Source organism: Cyprinodon tularosa, unplaced genomic scaffold (assembly GCF_016077235.1).
Source record: "Cyprinodon tularosa strain WSP-4 unplaced genomic scaffold, ASM1607723v1 ctg717, whole genome shotgun sequence".
Classification (NCBI taxonomy): Eukaryota; Metazoa; Chordata; class Actinopteri; order Cyprinodontiformes; family Cyprinodontidae; genus Cyprinodon; species Cyprinodon tularosa.
In genome coordinates this window covers 221,136-243,020 of record NW_024039471.1, presented here as the reverse complement: position 1 = coordinate 243,020, position 21,885 = coordinate 221,136, and the positions used below count along the sequence as shown (strand labels likewise).

The 21,885-nt window shown below is 36.6% G+C and overlaps 1 protein-coding gene across 6 annotated transcripts in view; it reads right to left on the bottom strand.

Annotated features, from left to right (window-relative positions):
- The window catches only part of LOC119772583 (protein diaphanous homolog 3-like), a 223,497-nt gene that overhangs the window by 73,424 nt on the left and 128,188 nt on the right, over positions 1-21,885 (bottom strand). For 5 of the 6 annotated variants that reach the window (XM_038269031.1, XM_038269030.1, XM_038269032.1 and 2 more), the window contains 3 exons: positions 19,516-19,651; positions 4,716-4,811; positions 4,349-4,411 (listed from right to left, as the gene is read on the bottom strand). In XM_038269031.1, the coding sequence (XP_038124959.1) occupies positions 4,349-4,411; positions 4,716-4,811; positions 19,516-19,651 (295 nt within the window). The remainder of the gene's footprint in view (positions 1-4,348; positions 4,412-4,715; positions 4,812-19,515; positions 19,652-21,885) is intronic. The other variant, XM_038269035.1, reaches the window with a different exon arrangement.

Below are 21,885 nucleotides of genomic sequence, written 5' to 3'. Positions count from 1 at the left end.
ATATATATATATATATATATATATATATATATAATATGTTAATGTACAAAATTATGCAGCTCTAAGACTTCTTGTGCATTGGGAACGTGGGCCGCTGGAACAGCATTTAGAAAACTAAATATTACAGACAAAACTCCACGATAACGATGGTAAATCTCATACAGCATTATGTGGATGCTCAGTCATACACAAACTAAGGGTAAAATGTATGGTTTGATCAATTTTTAGACCTCACACTAATCCAACCATTTAGGGAACATTGAGAACTACATAGCCTGTTAAAAACTTAATATTGTTAGAAAAAAGTGCAAATAAAACCAAAAATAAATCCTTACACTTAATAGGCAGAAGTAATGTACCTCATCCTGAGACAAATTAAAACCTCAGTCCACACATCTGATCCCGAAGCACCCAGCCTATTCCACTTGGGAGCGCATCAAAGTGACCAGCCACTTTTAAAAACATTACAGGACAGCATGGTTGATACAATCTCCACCATTTCATCTTTAGATCTGTGTTTCATCCACTATGCAAGTCACAAACGTACACACTAACATAGACAGAAAGATAAGAAGCTTCTGGAGAAAGAAATAATACCAACTCATTAGTGAAAATCAGTATTGGCAGAAAAAACAAGTCAGTATTGGCCAGAAAAGGCCAGATTGGTCTATTTCAAAATTAAGGTTAAGGGTTAAAATAGCATTTCTATTTAAAACACAGCTCAAACGGCTATTTTCTATGGATATATGCAAAAAAGCAGAAGCCGACTGACAATAATCTATCACTGTAATGAAGAGCCCACATGCGGCATGTGATGTGTGGATGATATATTGTGTCTAAATGTGGATATATCAGCAGCTTCTCCAGTTAAACTTTTGAAATCATGAAGTCTTGCATCAATTGAAATACATCAATGTAGGAAAGGGTCTGTGCTCTTCTTTTGTTTTGTTTTTTTCACTCGAGCTCACCGAAATGATTTAATAACTCTGCTCCTTTTCTGCTTATGTCATGTCTGGAGGAAAGGAGCAACCAAGGGAGCTGATGGAGTAAAGAGAAAGCAAAGTCAAAAAGTAAAGAGCAGACTGAAGAACTTTAGGAGGGAAGCTATCTTATGTAATAGACGATGATACGAACAGACAAGGGCGTAAAAGAAGAAAGAAAAGGTATGAACACCTTCTTCAGGATATAGTTAGCCCACAGTGGATTTCATAAGTCCATAAGAGGCCAAATCAAATAGGAAAGTATCTAACAATTTTCCACTGGAGCTTCTGAATCTACAGTTTTATGTGAAAAAAAGAACACACAAAGCTACAAAGACACAATCTTCCATTACTTAATTCTATTTTTCCCAGGTTTATCCTAATGGTGCTCTGCTATACTTCTACTGAAAGACTCTAAAATTGCATCCATCAAAACTGTTTAAAACTCCACCAATTGCAAACCTGAGTGGATCAAAGCAGCTACGGTATATAGAGATACATAAATTCAGTAAAAAGGGTCGTAAGGTTAACCCTGCAGATAAGATATAAAGAATTTTTTTAAATACAATTTGACAAAAAAAAAAACTAAAGGTCTGCTTTTAAGGTAAAGAAATTAATGTGAAAAGTCACTTGTCTCCATTTGGCGCCCGCGTTCGCCGACTTTGTGAAGTGACCTTTACATCAATTTCAAGCTCTGGTTCAGAGTTTAGACCACATACAATAATTGTTAGGTCAGGTGTCGCGAAAGACATTCGAGGTAATTGCTCTTAAACAAAGAAGAGTACCTGACCTCACTGATCATAACAGATCAGTCTAGGACAGAGTATTGGAGCCAGCATACGCTCTTAGTGCCCCCCTGGCTTCCACTGTTTAAACACTTGTGGACCTCTTCCTCTCTGTCAAACACAACATGAGGGGGGGGGGGGGGGGGGGGGGGGGGGGGGGTTATAGCTGTTTGATTCCCTCCCACATGTACATACTTTCAACCAGCTTGGGAAACAGAAAGGTTGTGACAGGACCTTCCAGATGGAGCCTGAGCAGATGTTTTCAAGGAGAGACAGTTTAAACCCTTTGGCTATTTTATAGATTCAATAAAGGATCTTACACTTGTGTGGCTAACCACCATCGATCCATCATTCTGTGGAGCCCGATCCAATTTAGAGAGCTCGAGAGGCCCAGAGCCCCACAGCCTTATCCTAATGCAGGCCACAGCCAGCGCAAAGCCTGCTTACCTTCATCCCCCTAAAGTCAGCAGGTGTGTCTGTCTGCCTTTTATGGTTGTATTTATTTGTATACGTGTGCTTAGGCTGACAGCAAGCCCAGCCAAAAACACCTTTGCTGCTGGCTCAAGTCAGAGTGCACTGAGCTGTTCTAACGTAGCTCCAGAGGAGAGGCGAATGAGGAAAATAAGAGCTTTAGAAGGAAAGTAAGGAATAGAATCCGATCCAAGTCAAAGATTAAGAAATGGTGAAAAAAAAGATAATTTAATCTTCACGTTGTAAACAGTGACTTAAAGGCATTTTATAATCCAAGGGTTAGTTAACATAACCAAATATTTCCCTTCATTCGTGGCCAAACCTTCTGGTTCAGATGCTTATTTTCTAATTCTGTTATCTGCTTCCCTGGAGTGCAGCAAAACCTCGGAGCTCTTTTATTAAAGGCTCTTTAAAATATTTAGACTGAGAGTTATGAAACTAAAAAAATAAAAAAAACTGTTTGTGCTGCTGAATAAACTTCATCACCTCCCAAATAAACAAAGAGGTTCGAACAGCTTTCATTCTCTACAGCGACTAAACCCAGGGCAATTAAGGCCTGGAGCTCCGTAGGAGTACAGGAGGGAGAAAGGAAACAGGGGGGGCAGCAGAGAACCTCCATACCAATAACAGGCAATTATGAATGGGTAGGGCCATTGCCTGGCCATGAGAGTATAGGAGAAGACAGCAGGGATATGGGATGGTAGGGAAATGAGGAGGAGTGTTATTTAGGAGGCAGATGGCAGAGAGGGGAAAATTAAGATGAATGGGCACTGAGAGGGCTGAGCTGGTGCTGGGCAGAGGAAAGTAATTAGCTGTGGTTGCTTTGGGAGGCTGGCAGTGAGTATGATGCCTACAGTGACAAGCGGAAGCCTTGAGCTTTATTAGACAACAACGATAATCCTAAGGCTGCCAGCAGGGGGCAGTTGGGTCGGCAACCTTTTAGCAACTTCTTACCTTCCCCCCGCATCATGTGGTCTTTTCACAGCATGGGCTATGTTTTAGTATGCACTGTATTTTCTACTCTGATCACTCCCTAATAAAACATGTTTCTAGCCTATTCTCCTTTATGATTCCTCTTTAACATTCACACATACCGTCTGAAGACAGAGTCAAAGCCTTTTCGCCCACCTAACTGCACAGTCTCACTCCTAACATCTGGCCTTCTGCTTTTTTCTCACACCGCTTCCACTGTTACAGTCACATCTATCCATCACTTTCCTCCCACCCCATATATATCCTTCCTCTGTGTCCCTTTCCAATCTAATTTCAGATATGCTGTAGCAGAACGACAGAGCAACACCCTTTATCACACCCATCAATGATGTGGGTGGATTGAGCACAAATTATTTTATTCATTTTTGTGCTTGAGCCAAGCCCACTAGGATTCCAATTACAACTAATAAGATGTAATAAGAGTAACAGGATCTTTTTTTTAAATACCTAAGTGAATTATTTACAACAGAAAGCTGAAAAACACATGAAATTATTATCTGTTCACAACTAAGACCAACATGGTGCTATTTTATTTGAACTACTTGGATACTATATATTCAGGTTCAACTTGGAAGTTCAAACGTTAAGCTCAAGGGAAATAAAGCCTCTGAATATGAATGCATGATTCTAGTTACTATTTGGGATACAAGTAAGTTGCTTCTATTTTATGTCACAACCTCTCCAGTTGTGAATAGAAGGCCTTGGAGAAGCAAGCACACAGAATAAACAAATAAATCAGGTGGAAAAAATATGAAATTTAAAGAATGTCAAAGATGAAATGTGCATTCAAAAGACCAAAGAATTTACTCAAAAACCTCAGTCAAGGAGAAGTTCAGAACAGCTCACATGCCACTCTCAATGCCAACACTATTTCACTCAGTTTGCACGCTTCACCAACTCGCTCAGGCCAATTTTCTTTGAAACGCTTGAAAGACGCACGCAGGGTGAAAAACAAGAAAGACGTGAAGCACAAAATAAGCTGGACACATGTACTGCAGACCCAAATTTGCATTGCGGCGCGTGCAAGACTTGCTTTAATGCAGATATGCAACAGCAGATGAAGCAAAAAGCTGAGCATGCCCAAAGCTTTAAAAGCATTCTTTCGACGGCTGCTTTTACCATAGTTAACGGGCCTGAGAACCTGGCGGAAGGAGCTGGGGCTGATCGTCTGCTGGTAGTTATCTGTAGGGAGTGCAGCGGACAAATTGTAGACTAAAACACCCAAAAGCTTCTTAACAGAAAGTGAAACATCTCAGGGGTAATCTATGCCTGGGAAAAAAAAAATTGAAGTTTTCCAATAAGTATTTCTTAATGTTCACAGATTGAAAAACAATGAGGATGCACTTAATTTTTATTTTCTATCAAGCAAGAGGAAGAACAAAATAGTCGTATACCCAATGATTTTCTAACATCTGACCTGAAATCGAAGTGCAGCATTAGATTTAATGGTCTGTATTTGGGGATAAATGTGAGAAATAAGACTTACCTCTGGGTCTCGGCACTCTCTTCCTACGCTCTCTGAATGCAGCTCCAGACTGCAGGGCTTCCAGCAAACTATCCATCACACCTGTCTCATCATTCTCTGAGAAAGACAGAAGAAAAAGAGAACATTAAAAAGGAGAAATTTCCTGAAACAAAATCATAAAGTATAACAAAACTATTTCTTTTGGTAGAGTGTGCTTTGCCGAGTGCAACGAAATGGAAACGAGCATCCAACAAGTAAGAAAATAACCTTAAAAGCATTAAGGAGAGGTTGCTCTAGGAGGTAATCCAAAAATTGGCTAACTGGCATCACTGGAGAAAGAGGCACACAGTATTTGTACACACTGGTCCACAAATGATAACTCATAATAACCTTCATGTAACAAAATGAATATTATTGAGATATTAATTAAATTTTTCAAGAGAAATATCAGAGGATAAACATTTCCTCTCAATCATTTCCTCACCAAGTCAGAGGTTGGAGACACCTCATCATCTAAAGGCTTTTCTTTACTAACATTATTTTAATGCTGTGGATTTGTAGTGAAAAAAAATCAATGAACTTCACAAGCATCTAGGAAAGATTTTCAATATTCTTGAAGGTGTACCTAAAGTTAGAAGTAAACTTAAAGTCAAACTGTTGAATGAGTAGGTCTGTAGAAACCTTTAAGTGGTAGTTCATGGAAATCACATGCACACTTGATGTACCAAATACATCTAAATGTAAAGTCCAGTTGTTTTAATGGGTATGCACTGAAAAGGGGCAACATGCTTTAATGAAATGTTTGGGAAAACACTGTGCATGCTTGAAAATATGAAATTTTTTTCTTTGCAGTCAGTCTCATGAAATAAATTTGAAACTTGATACTGGTTATAAGGAAAATCACTCCAAAACTGATCATGTTCATAACATCTGCATAAATCATTGAACTCATGTGGTTATTTCAGGTTAAGAGAGAAAAAAAAGAGTGTTACAGTTGTTAGAATTTCTGCCAAGCAAGAAAAAAAAGTTATTTATTTATTGCATAAGGTTTCCTGTCCATATGTGGGTTCTCTCTGGGTACTCCAATTTCCTCCCACAGATGACGGTTAGGTTAGATGGCCACTTTCTTAAATGCCACACACTAGAGTGTCAGTGTGAGTGTGATTATTCGTGTTTCCCAGTGATGGACTGCTAACCTTTTTAGGATGTACAGTAACCGCAGATTGTTAAAGAAAATATTATTATTTTTTTTTAAACCCAAACAATACCAGTTTAGTAATCTTACACATAGGTACTTCTTTGGCAGCCTTAGTTTTAGACATTAAACACTTAAACCTATTTCCTAACCATATCTTGATCAATCCTAACCCAGGCTTGGATTGGGTGAACCAGGCCGATGTGACCAAAATAACCCAAAAATAGGATTGTTCCATTTTCCATCCAGCAGCTTTTAGAGAGCGTGCAACAACTGATCAGTAAAATCTTTTCTCTTTTTTTTTTGAAATAATTTGCATTATCTGATATATAGTCAGAAATTCAGTCAGAGCATACTGGTGTTTGAACAAGACAGTTTAGGAGCAGGACATATGAGGACAGCAGGGAGGGAGAAGCTGCATGCTCTGGTAATAACATCAATAGGTGGAAATAAATCTCCACATAAGTAGTTGTTTGCTGCTGCTGCTGTGGCTGCTTCAGGGTTTAAAATATCACATATTGGAAAATGGTTTAAAACCTAATATACAGTCAGACTTAATCAGATTGGAACTGAAAATGAAAAATGTGAGTCACTGACGACTTGATGTAGAGTGTTAAATGTAATTAGAACAGTACAGACTGCAGACGCACATAATGAAGAAGACTAAAGTATAGCAGCAACAAATCCATGAATGACTCAAATGATTTAATAAAACATAACATTTCCAGCCAAAATCTCTAGCCTCAATTATTCATCTACTTCCAATATCTTCATGCTAACAGTGGCCATGTGTTTCACAAAGACGGTTACTGCAGCTGCACAGCATGCTTTACTTCAAGTCAACAGTGATGGAAAGAGACAGAAGATGAAGAGGAAAAACAGGAGGGGAAAAAGCAGCTTTTGTCAAAGAAAAGAAGTGAACTTTCTATGCTGTAAACCCAGTTAAATTATGACAGAACGTCAGCAAGCTCTCGGACGGATGTTTTCGAGGCCTCCACTTGGAAAATGGTATTTACTGAGCTTGCCGCAGGACTCTCCATAAAACCCCCTGTGATGCTAAACTGAAAACAAATGGTACTGAGCTCTGCTCATCCACAGCGAGATATAGTTTTTTACAGTAATAAATAGTTGATGGCCAAGTTTTATCTGTGAAAAAGACAAGTTCTTTTCTTGGTTTTGGCACCAGAACATTTAACACTGTATAGTGAGACAAGAGAAAGAGAATAAAGAAACATCAAGGGAAAATGAGAACCTTTGATTCAGAGCGAATGTAGAGCATGTAAAGCAGCTGTTCGCACATCCACTGATAGATTTCTGCTCGTCTGAAGCGGTTTGATAGATATCCTGTCCCAACTGGCTGCACGGGTAACATTCACATCGAAGTGTGCTTCAAATTCAACAGTGAACCCAATTATTAAACATATCTTACAATCTTAGCCCTGAAATATAGCCTTTTCTACAAAAAAAAGGTAAGTATTATCAATAAACATTTGCCCTTTATATCCACAAAAGCATTCTACCATATTTAACTACATAATTCCACTTTTTGAGCTATATAACAACAAGGGTGCTATTTATCCTGTTTCAATGCATAAAATTACTTTAAGATAAAGACTCATTTTCAGACTTGAGGTGTTTTCCTTTAAAACATGGTGCAGCGTTCGTCTCGGGTCTTAAGAGGATAATGAGCGCTGAACTGGAGTGAGCTATTGACTTCTGAGATGTCTGAAAGCTTCTCCCTTGGTTCCTTTAAATCTTTTATAAGACATAAGCTATCACCACCACAGTCTAAATGTAGGATGTAGTCTTCAGACTGATAGTTCCATCTTGTGTCATGCACAAAGCAGACCTACAAAAACTGTCAATCACTGCCAAAATACAGTCCCTTGATATCAACACTACTTTATACCAAAGAGTCTATATTCAGGGCAGAGTGTCCCCTTGGTACTGGGAGGTGGTTGTTCTAATCCCTACACAGAGTGGTGAAAACAACAACAAAGACTTTTAATGGCCCACTTCCTTGTCGGCTGGGTCATATGTGCACAATTTTGTGCTTTTTTCGTTCGCAACACTCACATTCCCCCTTTTTTGCTGATACGTCCCTAGTTCTTCATCATTACACTGAGTGGAGAGGCAGCGACGATTCCTGAGCAAACCAAACACACTTCGACGTTCAGATTTGTCTCCTATGCCGCTGCAATTCATCACAGGCACTGAGCTTTAAGACTTGCCACAAGACACTCATACAAAAATAGAGCCAGCATGCACAGAAAGCAAAAAGAAAAAAAAAGAAAAAGCAGATTAATCTATCGCAACCTGCAGTAAGCGCCTTCATGTGCAGAGCGCCGTTTGACTCCAGCCTTCAAGAACATGAAACATTTTGTGTGCCTCTGGAGGCGAGGAAAAACGAAGCCCTCCCAGATCTCCTGCCTTAGGAATATATGGCAGTAAAAACAGTCAGATTTTACACCCAACTCCAATGCAATTCACCTCAGCCGAGATGCAAAACTCTGTTACAGAACACGGACAAAAGGTAAAGACCAAAGGAATATATATTTATCTACTAACGGCCACCTTCTCTCTTACTGAAAGATCATAAGTGTGTAAAATTGGTGGAAATTGTGGGGCGACGAATGGCAGCAGATTATTAGTCAAGCTAGCTGCTGTGAAATGGCTTTGAAACAGTCCTTCAGTCTGTGAAAGGAGGTGATGTTTAGGATTCAGGGACAGAAAAGAGGCCAGTGAGAAGGACGGTGCAGCAAAAAGAGATATTCAAACTCTTACAGCAGGGGTTCTGATTGGTGTTTTGATGCAACTAACTTAACTGCTTTTCTGTACTTATTTGGTTGGAACTGACATCAAGGCTGACATATTTTCTTTGCACTTTAGATAGTGACATTTGCTTTAAGGTATGCAAGAAGCAAACATTGCTTCTAGTCAATGCATGCTTCAAATCTATGAATCAAACTGCAAACCAATCTCAATTTAGACTTAAGTGTTTGAGGGTGTTATGTAACATGTCCAATTAGATAAAAAAAACTAAAGGCAAGGTGTTAAATGTGCCAGAGGAAGGGTACAAGTGTAGGGGCCAAATTCACAGAATAAAAAGGAAAATATAAGTTCTGGGAGCAAAATCAAGAAGAAGCCGGACCTCCACCCCAGGGTTAGAAAAAGCTGTAGTTACCCTCCTGTCTGAAGTGAAACTTCAATCACCATCTATTTAATCAGGGCCTGTTCTGGGAGGAGTATTTCTATTGTCTGGACAAAAAGTCTGTGTCGCCGTCTACTCCCCATTCAGTCCTGGGCTGATATCTCCAGCCACTTCTCTCAACAGCTTGTGGCACTTATCATCAAGACAATGACCAACTGTGTGCAACTGAGGTGGGCCGGAGAGAAAGAATAAAAAAACCCTGCCATCAGGGGTGGGATAGCAAAGCTTAAAAGAAAGAAAATAACATGTCTGGTACAATGAATGCAGAAACACTACTGTGCTCTCCAGGACAATTGCAGGACAAATATTTCAAAATGGCAGTCAATACCTTTTCTCTTTAGTGAAAATGTTTCATTAGAATTAACTCATTCTTTGCCACCAAACAGTATGTCATGTATTAATGATTAAGAGTGAGGACCAAATGATAGCAGTACAACCAGAATTCATCAGCGCCTGTAATTTGCTTCTGATCACAACTTACTATCCTGTACTGAAAAGTTTTCATTCTAAAGCGTTGGCTGAAGAAAAAAAAAAAAAAGCATTGTTAATTCATAAATAGACTGGGAAAAAATGTTTTTGCCCTCGACAATGTTCAACAAATGATAACTGTTGTTTACGTATTTTCTGCGAGTCTATATTAGCCGCACCAACAGTTTTCTATCATTACTTTCAGTTGCATTTTTGCATTGCACAGTTTTCCTTTCTTTCTTTTAAATGGTGGCCTATTTTCATATGTGTGACTGGAAATTCTTCATGGTTTTTACTAGACAGGCATTGTAGGACCCAAGATCTAGGAAATAAATTAATACCAATAGCAACACACGCAGTAAGGTTTTTGTTTTCTTTTTAGAATTGTGCTTCAAACACAGGCCAGATGGCACATGGTAATAAATGGGAATAAATAGAGAGAAACCCTTAAGTCTTTCCCAGATGGGGCAACCGGTGGAGCTAGTTAAAATGTACCTTCTATATCTCATATAGAAGCAGAACTTTAAGAGTCAGCCAGGTTTTTTATGTCCTCAAGACATGTAATTCATGTATGTATGTAGTTTCATCTGGATTTATTGACAGATATAGCTGAGTATCATCAGCATAACAGGGGAAATTAATCCAACGCTGTCTAATAAGTCTACCAAGTGGGAGCATATATATGGTAAAGAGAATTTGCCCTAGCACTTATCCCTGTGGTACTCCACAGGTAACCCTGGAGCATGAGGAAGATCTATCATTAACCTGAACAAACAGAAATCGGTCAGATAAATACGATATAAATCAGTTTAGTGCTGTTACTTTAATTCCTACAAAATATTAAAATCTTTCTGAAAGAATATTATGATCAACTGTGTCAAATGCAGCATTGAGATGTAACAGGACAAGTACAGATACAAGTCCATTATCTGAGGCCATGAGAAAGTCATTAGTGACTTTCACCAGAGCTGTTTCAGTGCTATGATGAGCTCTGAACTCAGACTAAAACTCTTCAAAAATAGTTCAATATGGTATAACTGGTCACACACTTGATTGGAAACTATTTTCACAAGAATTTTAGATAAAGGAAGATTAGATATAGGTCTATAATTGATAAAGCCAACCGGGTCAATTACAGCAACCTTAAAAGCCTGAGGTACATATCCCTGTAACAGCGATAGATTAACAACATCTAAAATGGAGGAGTGGATCAAAGGGAATCCTTCTTTAAATAAACTGGTGGAATTAAATCTAACATACAAGCAGAAGGCTTAGATGAAGATAATAGTTCTGGTAACTCTGAAAGATCAACTGGATGAAAACAGTCTAAGCCTATTTCAGATTCAATAGCTACCTCAGATGCTGCCTCACCGTAAAGAGATGAAACAATCATATTTAGAGCGGTGCTAAGGATCTTATTTTTGTATGTCTTATGACATTCAAATTTTTCTAAGCAGGCAAATTTTGTTTTTGCAAGTTTTGTCAGCATCATAACTAACAAAAAAATATTTTCAGAAGTAGCAGGATATGGGCTTATTGAATAGAATATTTCAATCTGTAGGAATTGTATTATTGTATATATTATATATGTTATCAGAATATCATAATAGCTTTGTTAACCAAACATAATGATAAAACATCTCACAGTGGCTTATGTTGGTAAAAAGAGTAAAAAAGTAAAAAGTTAAACTGGATATAGAGAGAGTCCAGACAGTGATTGGTAAGGGGAATTGACGGGTCAAATTTTTGTTGTGGCCCTTTTAGTGCTGATAAAATGTACAGTATTCTAGTAATTCAGTAATTTAATTTGTTTAAACTCAGATTTGAGATCAGCAAGTTCAAACAACTTGGATTGGAATTGTTTTTGTATTGTAATATCGCTGACATTTTGATCAATTTAATAATTCAATAAAATGTTTTGAAAATTACAAAAATTTAAAAATGTAGCCGTGCCCAAATTCTGACTAAATACTTAACAGTATTGTATAATTTGGAGGAAACTAAAACAAATGGCTCTATATCTTTGTCTAAGCTATTTGTATTTTATTTAACAGGGAGATTTTATCAGTTTTGCATGACATATTACTAATAGAAATTTTATAATTTGAGAGGAAAATAGACATTAGCAAATACAGAATGACTCAGAAAGACAAAAAATTAATCAGTCACTTCTTATCCTGTTCTTAGCTAAAGCTGCCATTAATACATTTTCAGGGTTGCTGTTATTTTTCTTTTACATGGACTCATACCTTACTGTTCCAAACCTATCACAGATACAGTTTCCAGAATGGACCTTTTTCTTTCTCTCATTTTTCTTCTGCTCCTCCAATATTTTCACCATTCTTGCATCCAGTGTTGCATGTCTTGCTGTTCTTCTATTTGACATCTTAATAGTTCATCGCTTGTAGCCATGTAGAGAATGTTAAATAAAGCTCTGATGTGTAATTTGTCGCTCTGCAAACAGTTCTGCTTCTGGCCTACCCTGGGAGTTAATGCAACAGATTTGTCATACACAAGCCAGGCACAGCTTGGGGAGGAGGAAAAAACACCTATTCAATCTGAATTTCAATCTCCATAGGGCTCTATGCAAATGCACACAAGCTGACGCTCCCTCTCTCTCAAGTTGCCAGAACATGCTAATGGCGTATCCAGGCGTCATATCGTAGGGCATGTAGAGGCCCAGTCTGGCAGGTAAAAGAGGAGGTGGAAAATGAGAATGAAGCAGGAATAGTCTCACATTTCAAGAACGAGTAAGCAGGCAAAACTAGAAATCATAATAAATGCAGACACTTGTCGCAGGTAAGGAAGCAAAAATCCATTTTGATCATTTCCTCCTGTAACCCCTCCCCTTTCCTTTCACGTCTCTCATTGCTGTGCCCTTCAGCATAATATGGATGCAGAGCCTCTCTGAGGCTTTTTAGGGAATTGATGGATAATCAGATGATTACATAGAAAATCTCCATTGAGGAAAATCCTCTCCGACAAACAAAGAGAAAGCTCTTTAGTTAATAAATAGACTGAGAGACAGACAGAGGGAGTATGTGTGAGAGGGACTAAGTAAATCCTGTTCTAGGCTGACAGCGGAAAGCCAACTCTCAATCACATATTTATTTAATTCAATCTGTCCATGTGTTCATATGTGTATCTGTGCATATGTGGATGTTGTCATAAAAATCACTTCTTCAGCATGTTCCTGTATTTTCTCCAACACATATGAAATATCTTATCCTTCTAAAATATATATAAAAAAAAACTCCTTGTTCTCCCCATTCTAGCATTAACCACATGTAAGTCAGTTGGGTATTTCAAACTGATCCAAGAAAAAAAAAGTTTTGTCTGATTCAAAGGCAAATCATCTAGGGAAAAAAGTCCATTTATCCAATGTGATTTTTCTCACATTATGCATGCAGATATCTGGTTTCGACTGGATAAGACTGATTCCTATGACACTTATACTGAAAGGGAATAGATAAAGGTTTGTAATGAAACACAATCTCACACTACCAATAGGGAGGAAATTCGTCTGGGGTTTTACATATTGTTTAATGCGGCTGAAAGCAAATTATTTTGTGTGGCAATAAACTGATATTAACATAATTTTAAAAGCACCAAAAAAAGAGATAATTTATAATAAATAAACATCTTTTAGTCTAAATGTAATTATGTTGGCTTTTCAAGCTTTGTGTTGACCTGATGTTGTTTAAACAAAACATTTTATCCAACTGTTGTCCAGAAACAATGTTAGATCTACACTTCGAAAGTAAAATATGTAAATCATTGGTGATTTGGATTCTGGTCTTAAGATACATATGTTTTGTTTTTTTTCCCAATGAAGAGTGCTGTAAATACACATAGTTTGCTCAGATTTGATACATACATTCATCCACTAGTCGTTATAGAACAGTAGGGAATTTATTTGAGTATTAATAGTTTTTTTATGGCAATATTTGACTGCTCATAGGGTTTTAAAGCATTTTTACACCATTATTAGTATTTAGTAAAACCAGTTCATGTTTGCTTCATATGCGTTAACATAATGCAGATAGATTATAAATGCAGGTTTGCAACACAAGTTATCGAATCAAAATCTATCATCTCCCCTCCCTCAAACTGCCAAATCAGTCATTTAAGGTAGATTTAAGTCATTTCACATTAACTTGTAAAGTTGCAATAAAAGAAATTCTAGAATTCTTCGATGCTGTTATTTAACATATTTTAAAGGTTGATGCACGGTACGTAAAAAAATATATAGGGAATACCTTCAGCTGGCAAATGGAAAGCAATAATTTTCAGACATTGGAAATCATAAAGCCTAGCTCATACACAATCTATTCAATAGTGCCCTACAGGAACAAGAGAAAGTTAAGTCAACTCTTTGCAGTTACTTTTGGAATTGATTATTTCCATAATGCAGACAGACCTAAGTCTGATACATCGATCAACACAATCCGACTGAGCATTTAAAACACACACATTTATTTGGTCAATTCTTTATCTTATAAGCAGAGTTTTCACTCTCAGTGGAGGCTGATAAAAAGGTGACATACTGGGTTTAGTAATTCATAAAGACGCATATTTCAGAAACAACCTTCAGAAGCTATTTTCTATGGCTGTTGTTGAGATTTCCACAACAATGAGGAGGACTTATAGACCATTTTCCTTAAAGCAATTTCTCTTTACTTGTATTTCTGGGACGTCTTGATAATGTCAAATAGCCCACCTAAGGTTATGCCATAGCAACTCAGTTGGATGAAGGTCAGGATTCTGACTAAGGCACTTGAAAAAAGGGTCTTTTCTTATAATCATTCTGTTGATGCCTCACTTGTATGCTTTGTGCTAGGGTGTTTTTGCATCAAACCTTCTGTATTTTTTAAGGAATGGTTCATGTAAACTACTCAATAAAATAGTTTTTGTTGTCAAAATGTATAGCCCTACTTGATCAAAACAGACTTAATGACCAGAACAAGTATTTCTCACAGTATGGATAAAGAAGTGAATCTTTAGTTCAGTAAATTGTTCTTCATTACTTTTCTCAATTACAAAAAGTTTTTTTTTTTTATTTCTAACATTGAAATGCACAGTTGAGACACAGAAAAAGAGTAATTCCAAACGTAAAGTTTTATAATCGCAAAGAAAAAAAGTCAAACTGAGAACGTGATTCAAGGACTATAACAATCTAAATGTAGTTACCATATGCAAGTTATCGATTAAAGAGTTCATCTTAAGTTGACTGATCTTATCAATTAACTGACTATTCATTGATAAGTTGCCATTTTCTTAAAACCATTAGTTTTCCCTTATAATGGGGGTCTTTTCAGGACATTAAAGGTAAAAGAGTTTTAAAATATTTTTGTGGGGTGGGTGGGGGTAAAATGATACGACTGGCATAAAATCAAATACAAACAGCATAAAAATAAAAAAAACAAGCCGGTCCCATCTAGGCGTAATCAGAGACAATGACAGACAAAGTGTGCTCCTGATGTCCAGTCTGCTCCGTAGCTTTGTTTTGGTCGCTGTAACCGCAGAAAATCCAGCTTCACAAAGATAGGATGTTATAGATAGGATGAGTCTTGAACTGAATTAACCTGTGTCAAGAGGCACAGATGCACCGACTGATGTAATTGGGAGAGAATACCGCATTTTTTTATATTTTTCAAAATAAAACATCACTCAGACTCGTCGATAAATTATATATATATACTTTTTTCTGTGCGGCCCGTAACCAAATCACCCACGGACCGGTACCGGTCCGCATCCCGGTGGTTGGGGACCCCTGGAATAAACCATTATTTGTAAGATACTTCTATGTAGGGTCGGGAATTAACACTCGCCAAATGTGTGCAATTTATTTCATTTGTTGAATTAATCCCAAAGCACCATTCGCCTCAAGGCTAGTAAATGTTTACACGCCGTAGCGCTTCAGTCACGTCTTTTACTTTGGCTAGTTTCCATCTGTCCCATACAGAGAGCACAACCCCAACACCCCGTTATTTAACAACAACTGCGCCGCTAGGCGAAATGTGGCAGTATATAGTTGGAGCAAGAAAGCATTCTAAAAGACAACATGGTGATAAGGAGTATGGGGAGCGAGGATCTATAGCCCCCAGTGTGCAAAGAAAGTTTATTGAAAAATGGTGGTTTCAGGGAGACTGTGTTCTGAAAGAGAATGGCTTATTTATGAGGATGCTAAGCTAATGAGCTGCTCTATGTGCAGCAAATACGCAAAAGAGAACAAACACGATTAATTTGTTGCTGGCTGTCAGTCTATGAAACTGGAGAGCATCCGTGAACACAAAGGCAGTTAATGCCACATTCACTGGACGTCCATGTCTCAGGCTCCATTAAAACAACCAGTGGCACAGCAACTGATACTATAGTACACTGATGCTATAACAACACAAACATGGTGAGAGGAAAATATAGTTTTGTAATGCCCATGCAATTGGAAGAAAGGTTATACTTTTATTTACAGGCAATATAACAAATAAAAATAGTCTCCTGTTCTCTGAATGATTTGGTTTATGGCCACTTTATCAACTAAAAGTATCTTATATTTGCACTTTTTTGAATGAAATTGAATTAACCCCTAAATTACAACCTTGATTAATAAAGCTACATTACTCTTTATTTTAAAGGTATAGTGGAGGATTTTTGTGAATATTTTAAAAAGACCCACCCTTTTTACTAAAAAAAAAAAAAATGCAGATGCACAACCCTGTACCCGCTCCTGAGAGGGATCGCCTATTAAACGTATGTGACAGTGTGCACAAGCCCATTCCTCCTCATGCACACTCTGTTTAAAAGTTGCTGTTTTCATCGCTCAAGCTTACTTTCCAAAAGAAGATTTGCAATTTTTCCACCATGTCAGGCTCACCACCGGTAACTGAAATTGGGGACGAGCACGTAGGACGGCCTTAAATAAACATATCACCAGAATGATTGACAATTAGGAGGACTATTTTTTTTTAGATGAACCAACCACAAAAAGAACATCCTCCACTATACCTCTAACTTTGCATTTTACATAATGCCTTAGTGACATAATATGTTCCTGAAAAACATATGCAAGCCAGTTATTTATTTATTCTTTCTTTCTGGCCAGTAAATAATATTACCATCCATCCACGTGGGCGGTGAGTCAAAAAGTAAATTTCAGATACTGCTTCTAAGTATATCTAGAAGTATATATATTTGCATAATAATAAATACCAAAAATATAAAAACAAAAAAACAAATAAGCAGTTTCCATAGCGATAGTATAATCCATACAATGGACAAATTGAGATAGAGATAAGAAATAACAAGCTTTTTGAAAACAAACAATAACCAAAAAAAACAACTAATGAATGAACTTTTAATATAATAATATAATCTGTCAAGCTTAAATTTTAATTTATCTGAACTAAAAGAGAAATTTTAATGAATTACTTTATAGAGAATACTTTTCAAATTTAAGAAATAACTTAATTGAAATAATTCTCACTATCAGATCTCACTATTTTAGGGGTTGTAACTCTTTAATTAGTTATTCTGACTCTAACCCAGTCATTATATTTACATAACACATGTTGCAGGACTTAACTTTCACAGTACAGTGAATTTCATTTGTTACTGCCAGGAATGTAAAAGTTATGCAAGGAGAAAATTTAGTCAATATCTCAGTGTGGTAGCTGCAGAGGATCCATATTATAGCAAACTCAAACAATGCAGATGTAGCTTTTTAAAATTTTTTAATCTTTTTTTTATTTAAAGCCAAGATAGAAAATGCTTTGGCTGGAGAGTCAACTCAACAGCACATTGGACTGCAAGGAGCACACTGGATCTATTTATGTTGCTAAGTTCCAGAGAAGTGATAAAGTGGCACAGAAATTTAAACTTTAAACACTTGTAAAGGCCTCTACCTCATTCAACTGTTCTGCCAGCCTTGGCATCGAACTAGCTTCTGGCATCAGAGTTACTCCAAATCAAAACAGGGCGAAAAACAACCAGCAGGTAGATTCATATTCTTTGGCATAAGCAGCAGACAATCTTCCTCAGAGCAAGGTGCTATGTTAAGTAGAGTCATTATTCTGCAGGGTACACTGTTTATGGAAACCAAAGCAGTCGTTCCTTGCATCATATGTTGCATGAATGCAGGAAAAACCCTCAATATTTTGTGTGTGTTTGTACCACTACTGTGTTAAAATCTTTAGATGATAAAACAAGATTAACACAAAACAATTATTTATACACAGCATCACCGCAAACATTTTTTTTTTAACCACAGCAGCATTTCTACCCTTTATAGATATTTTCTTAAACAGACCATATTATCAGCAGTATGTATCGGCTTTAGTTTACTGAAGTCCCATCTCTAAATTAACTTGTAACTAAGAATGTAATCAAATAACTTCCTCACAATTAGTTGTCAATAAACGGTCGATTAGATTTAAATTTGTTCCATCCCATTAATTGATAACAGTAGGTTAGAATTTTTTATTTTCAGTGTTGCAATGTCACTGCCAGCTGTTCATTCTTAATCTTTTTTTATTTTATTTTTTAGGTTTATTGCCATTCGCAAGAGATGAAATTCCAGAGCGGCTTCATTCTACAGCAGAAACATGAATCTATCCAGTCATATATACCAATATTTGGTTAGTAAGTACTTAATACTTCTGAAACAGTAAATAGTTACAACATATCGTAATGTGCGACTTTCTTTAAATTTATATTATTGGAAAAACATAATTAAGCTATTCTGTTTATAGAAAGATACTCTTGATACAAAAGAAAACTTTATTTTATTTCACTTATAATTTAATTGTTAGATGATCGATAAGACCATTAACCTTAGCTGTTTTTTTTTTCTTTTTTTGATGAATTAAGAAATAACTGGCATCCCTACTTTTAACCCTTTTCAGAGGCATGAATGCCAATGATTTTGTCTCTTAATTGTTCATAAGTTGCTTTATTTTATTTTTTTTTAAACAAACTTTAATGTGTTGATTTCAGATATTTCTATCTACATATTTAATGCATCTAAGGAGGCATATTATATATATTTTTTGGCTTCTACATTAATTCAAGACAGGAATCTGCTTCTGTAATTACTTAGGCTGTCTTTTTTCTATATATTGAAATTAGATTTAAAAATTCAGGCATCATTTGGTGACACAGAAAAGGAAAAAAGAAGAAATTTAACTGTAAAGTATCCAACACCAAAGTGCAGCAATACAAATCTTCTAAATTGTGTTTCGGGTAATTATTGCGTTATATCTTTCTACGAATTGCTTTAAACTACTCATTTTGCTATTTAATCAAAGCCATAGCTATAACCCCAAAGCCACACTACAGGATCTTTGGATCATGACAATGCAATGAATATTATGCATACCTAGGATATAACACTTGTACTCCTAATGCCCTGGAAATAACTTTGATAGATTACACCATGAAAACTTTGTTATTTAAAAGATGAGGGCAAAGTGATTAATGATTAAAATCTCTCTGTTTTAATGTGTAATATGGCCTCATGGATCATTCTGAGCTCAGAAGATGGAGTAGAATTCACACCAACTAGAAGGTCAGTAGTTTGACCTTGACAGTATAAGTGTTAATGGGTTAGTGTGGACTGTAGCTGCTGTGGAAGTGTTTTGGGGTGGCCTTAATGACAACTAGCAAAGACGTCTGCTCACAATAATGTATAATCAATCAAATCATCCACCAACATTTATTTTCTACAGATGTGGGTTCTTGTTTTGGGGAAGATAAACAGCGCATTGGGAGAAAACAGATGTCTCCTGTAATCCATTAAAATGAGACGTGCTTGTTTGTTTGATGAATGAGAGTCATTGTATTTGAATGATCTCCAACACCATTTGTAACTAGATTGATTTGACACGCAGCTCTCTGTAAAGGCCTTATCGTTGCGAGGGGATGACAGGGAAAGTAAATTGAACACTCTTTACCTGCACTGACTTCCAGTAACCTCCTCTTCTTCTGCTGTCTCTCCTGCTTTTCACGCTCAGCCTTCTCCTTTGCGGCCCGTGCTCTCCTCTGCTTCTCCTCCAACTCCCTCTGCCTATGGTTCTCCTTCAGTGCTTGCTGTGAGAGAAGAAGAGTGATGAAAAGATGGGAGAAGGAGAAAACACGACAGACTGCTAAGTTGGGGTAATTACAGTAGTGTAGGCCCTGTCAAAGGCAGAGGCAGCTGTCAAACCGCACAGGCGTCTTTATCGGGTGCTATTAGAGTCAGATGACGCTTCTAAGGTGCCCTGTCACTGTGGCCTTGCCAGACATAAAATGGCTTCACAACAGAGACTCCAGACACTAGAGCCAGAGGACGGCTGGGATGACAAACCTGAATCTTGCCTCTGGCTCCTTTTGAAGAGAAAACATCTGATCCTGTGTTTTTTATTATGCAAGGAATCCTGGAGCTATATTTGACCATTTTCCTCTATTTTTATCAACCATTATTTTCTGGATAAACACCTCTATTGTCCTGACTTTGAATAATGATAAAATAGGAATAAAAAACATCTTCCTAAGTGTAGAGGTTCTAAGTTCATCATCACCTGGTTGCTAATGTGGGAACTTGATACTGTTTAAGGCTGACAAAGTGAGATAAAGCTAACAGCAGTGTAACTGCACCTGTTAAGCAAAGGTAAGTGTTTTTTTTCCTGTTTAAATTGTGAGTGCATAAATTTTTTCCCCCTTCATGGTTATTCTAAAGAGTACATAAAACCAAAATAATTATGGTAATAATAAAAACCCCAACACCCGTGCACCAAAAACAGTGTAGAAATTCAACCAAACATGAAATATAAAGAAATATGATGTATATAACTTTATGACATACATGTGTAGAACTGTCTTGAAGAAAATAGGATTTTTCCAGTTTATATTCAGTCACATCAGTTGGAAATTATTATTCAAGGTCAGCCCCTGGAAGTTGCTGGGCGAGGCTAACATTGTTATACAGGTTGGTCTGCAGTTAAACAGCTGAGCACGTTAAACACATATTAAGCCATGCTCACACACTGAATACAGCGTAGCCGCCGTGCAGCTAACGTGCTCCAAAAAGTCCCTGATGTCACAGTGCTGCGACCTGGCTGACCCAGCTGTGACTCCAGCTGTGGAAAAGGTGCTCTAGAGAAAATAAGTGTACAGAGTTTAAGTTTCTGGGTATTGCTGGACATTACTCATAATATGTATGAATAAAATACCACTTTCTTTCCTTGTGTTTCTGTTTTGCCTTTTTGCTTTTGGGTTGATTTTACTCTGGAATTCACTGGGACTTTAGTCTGTCTGGTGACTGACTATTCCTGTTCGGCTTGTAAAATTCAGAGGCTTGATGTAGAGAAACCGTGATTTTGCATGGAGAACTTCCTTCTTGGAGAGAATTATTTTGTTGATCCGCAGAGCTTCTATATTGCACAACACTGATTTTAATGATTTGGGTTCCTTGTTGCAGCCCAACTGCATCTAGTGTGAGCCCAGCATCAAAGATTATTTATTTTATGGCTGAAGCATGGGACATATACACACACTTATGTATTTTATATATATATATATATATATATATATATATATATATATATATATATATATATATATATATATATATATATATTTATAGTCAAGACAATGAATTAGTTTTAGTTGAAGCAGTCACTAGGTGTGTCAAAATTTTCTACATTTGAATCAAAACAGAACAAGTCATAATTCTTAAACCAAGCGTTTCAAAATAGGGAGGCAAGTTATTGATTCATTAATTACCATAAGGTTGACTGATTATATCAATTGACTTACAATTAATTTAAAACATTAAATAAAAACATTTAAAAAAGGTATTTTTCTTAAAAATATGAGTAACCTTGTATCACACTTATCTTTGCATAATATGACACACTACATAATTTGAATTTAAATAAATACTAAATTTTTATATTTTAACTACTTAAAATATAGAAAAGTGGAGATGCATTACTCAAAGTGGAGTAGAGTACTCGAAGTTGAGTGATGTAGTTCAGCTTTATTCGTCAGGTGTATTAAATTGAGACTGACTACACCAAAAAATGTTTTCTAATACATTTATAAAGTTAATTATATAATTAAACAAGAACTTATTGAGTTCATGATTAAAGAAAGGTGAATAAAATACATGAAACTGTTGATTTCTAATGAACAAAGATTTAAAAATGTCACTAAAAGAGAAGATTAGTGTGTTGTTTTTATGTTTTTACATACTTTTTATATGATCATATTTGAATTATTCATTTTTATTGCATTTCATTGTTTTGTCCAGTAATGATTCCATTACATTCCACTACAATGTA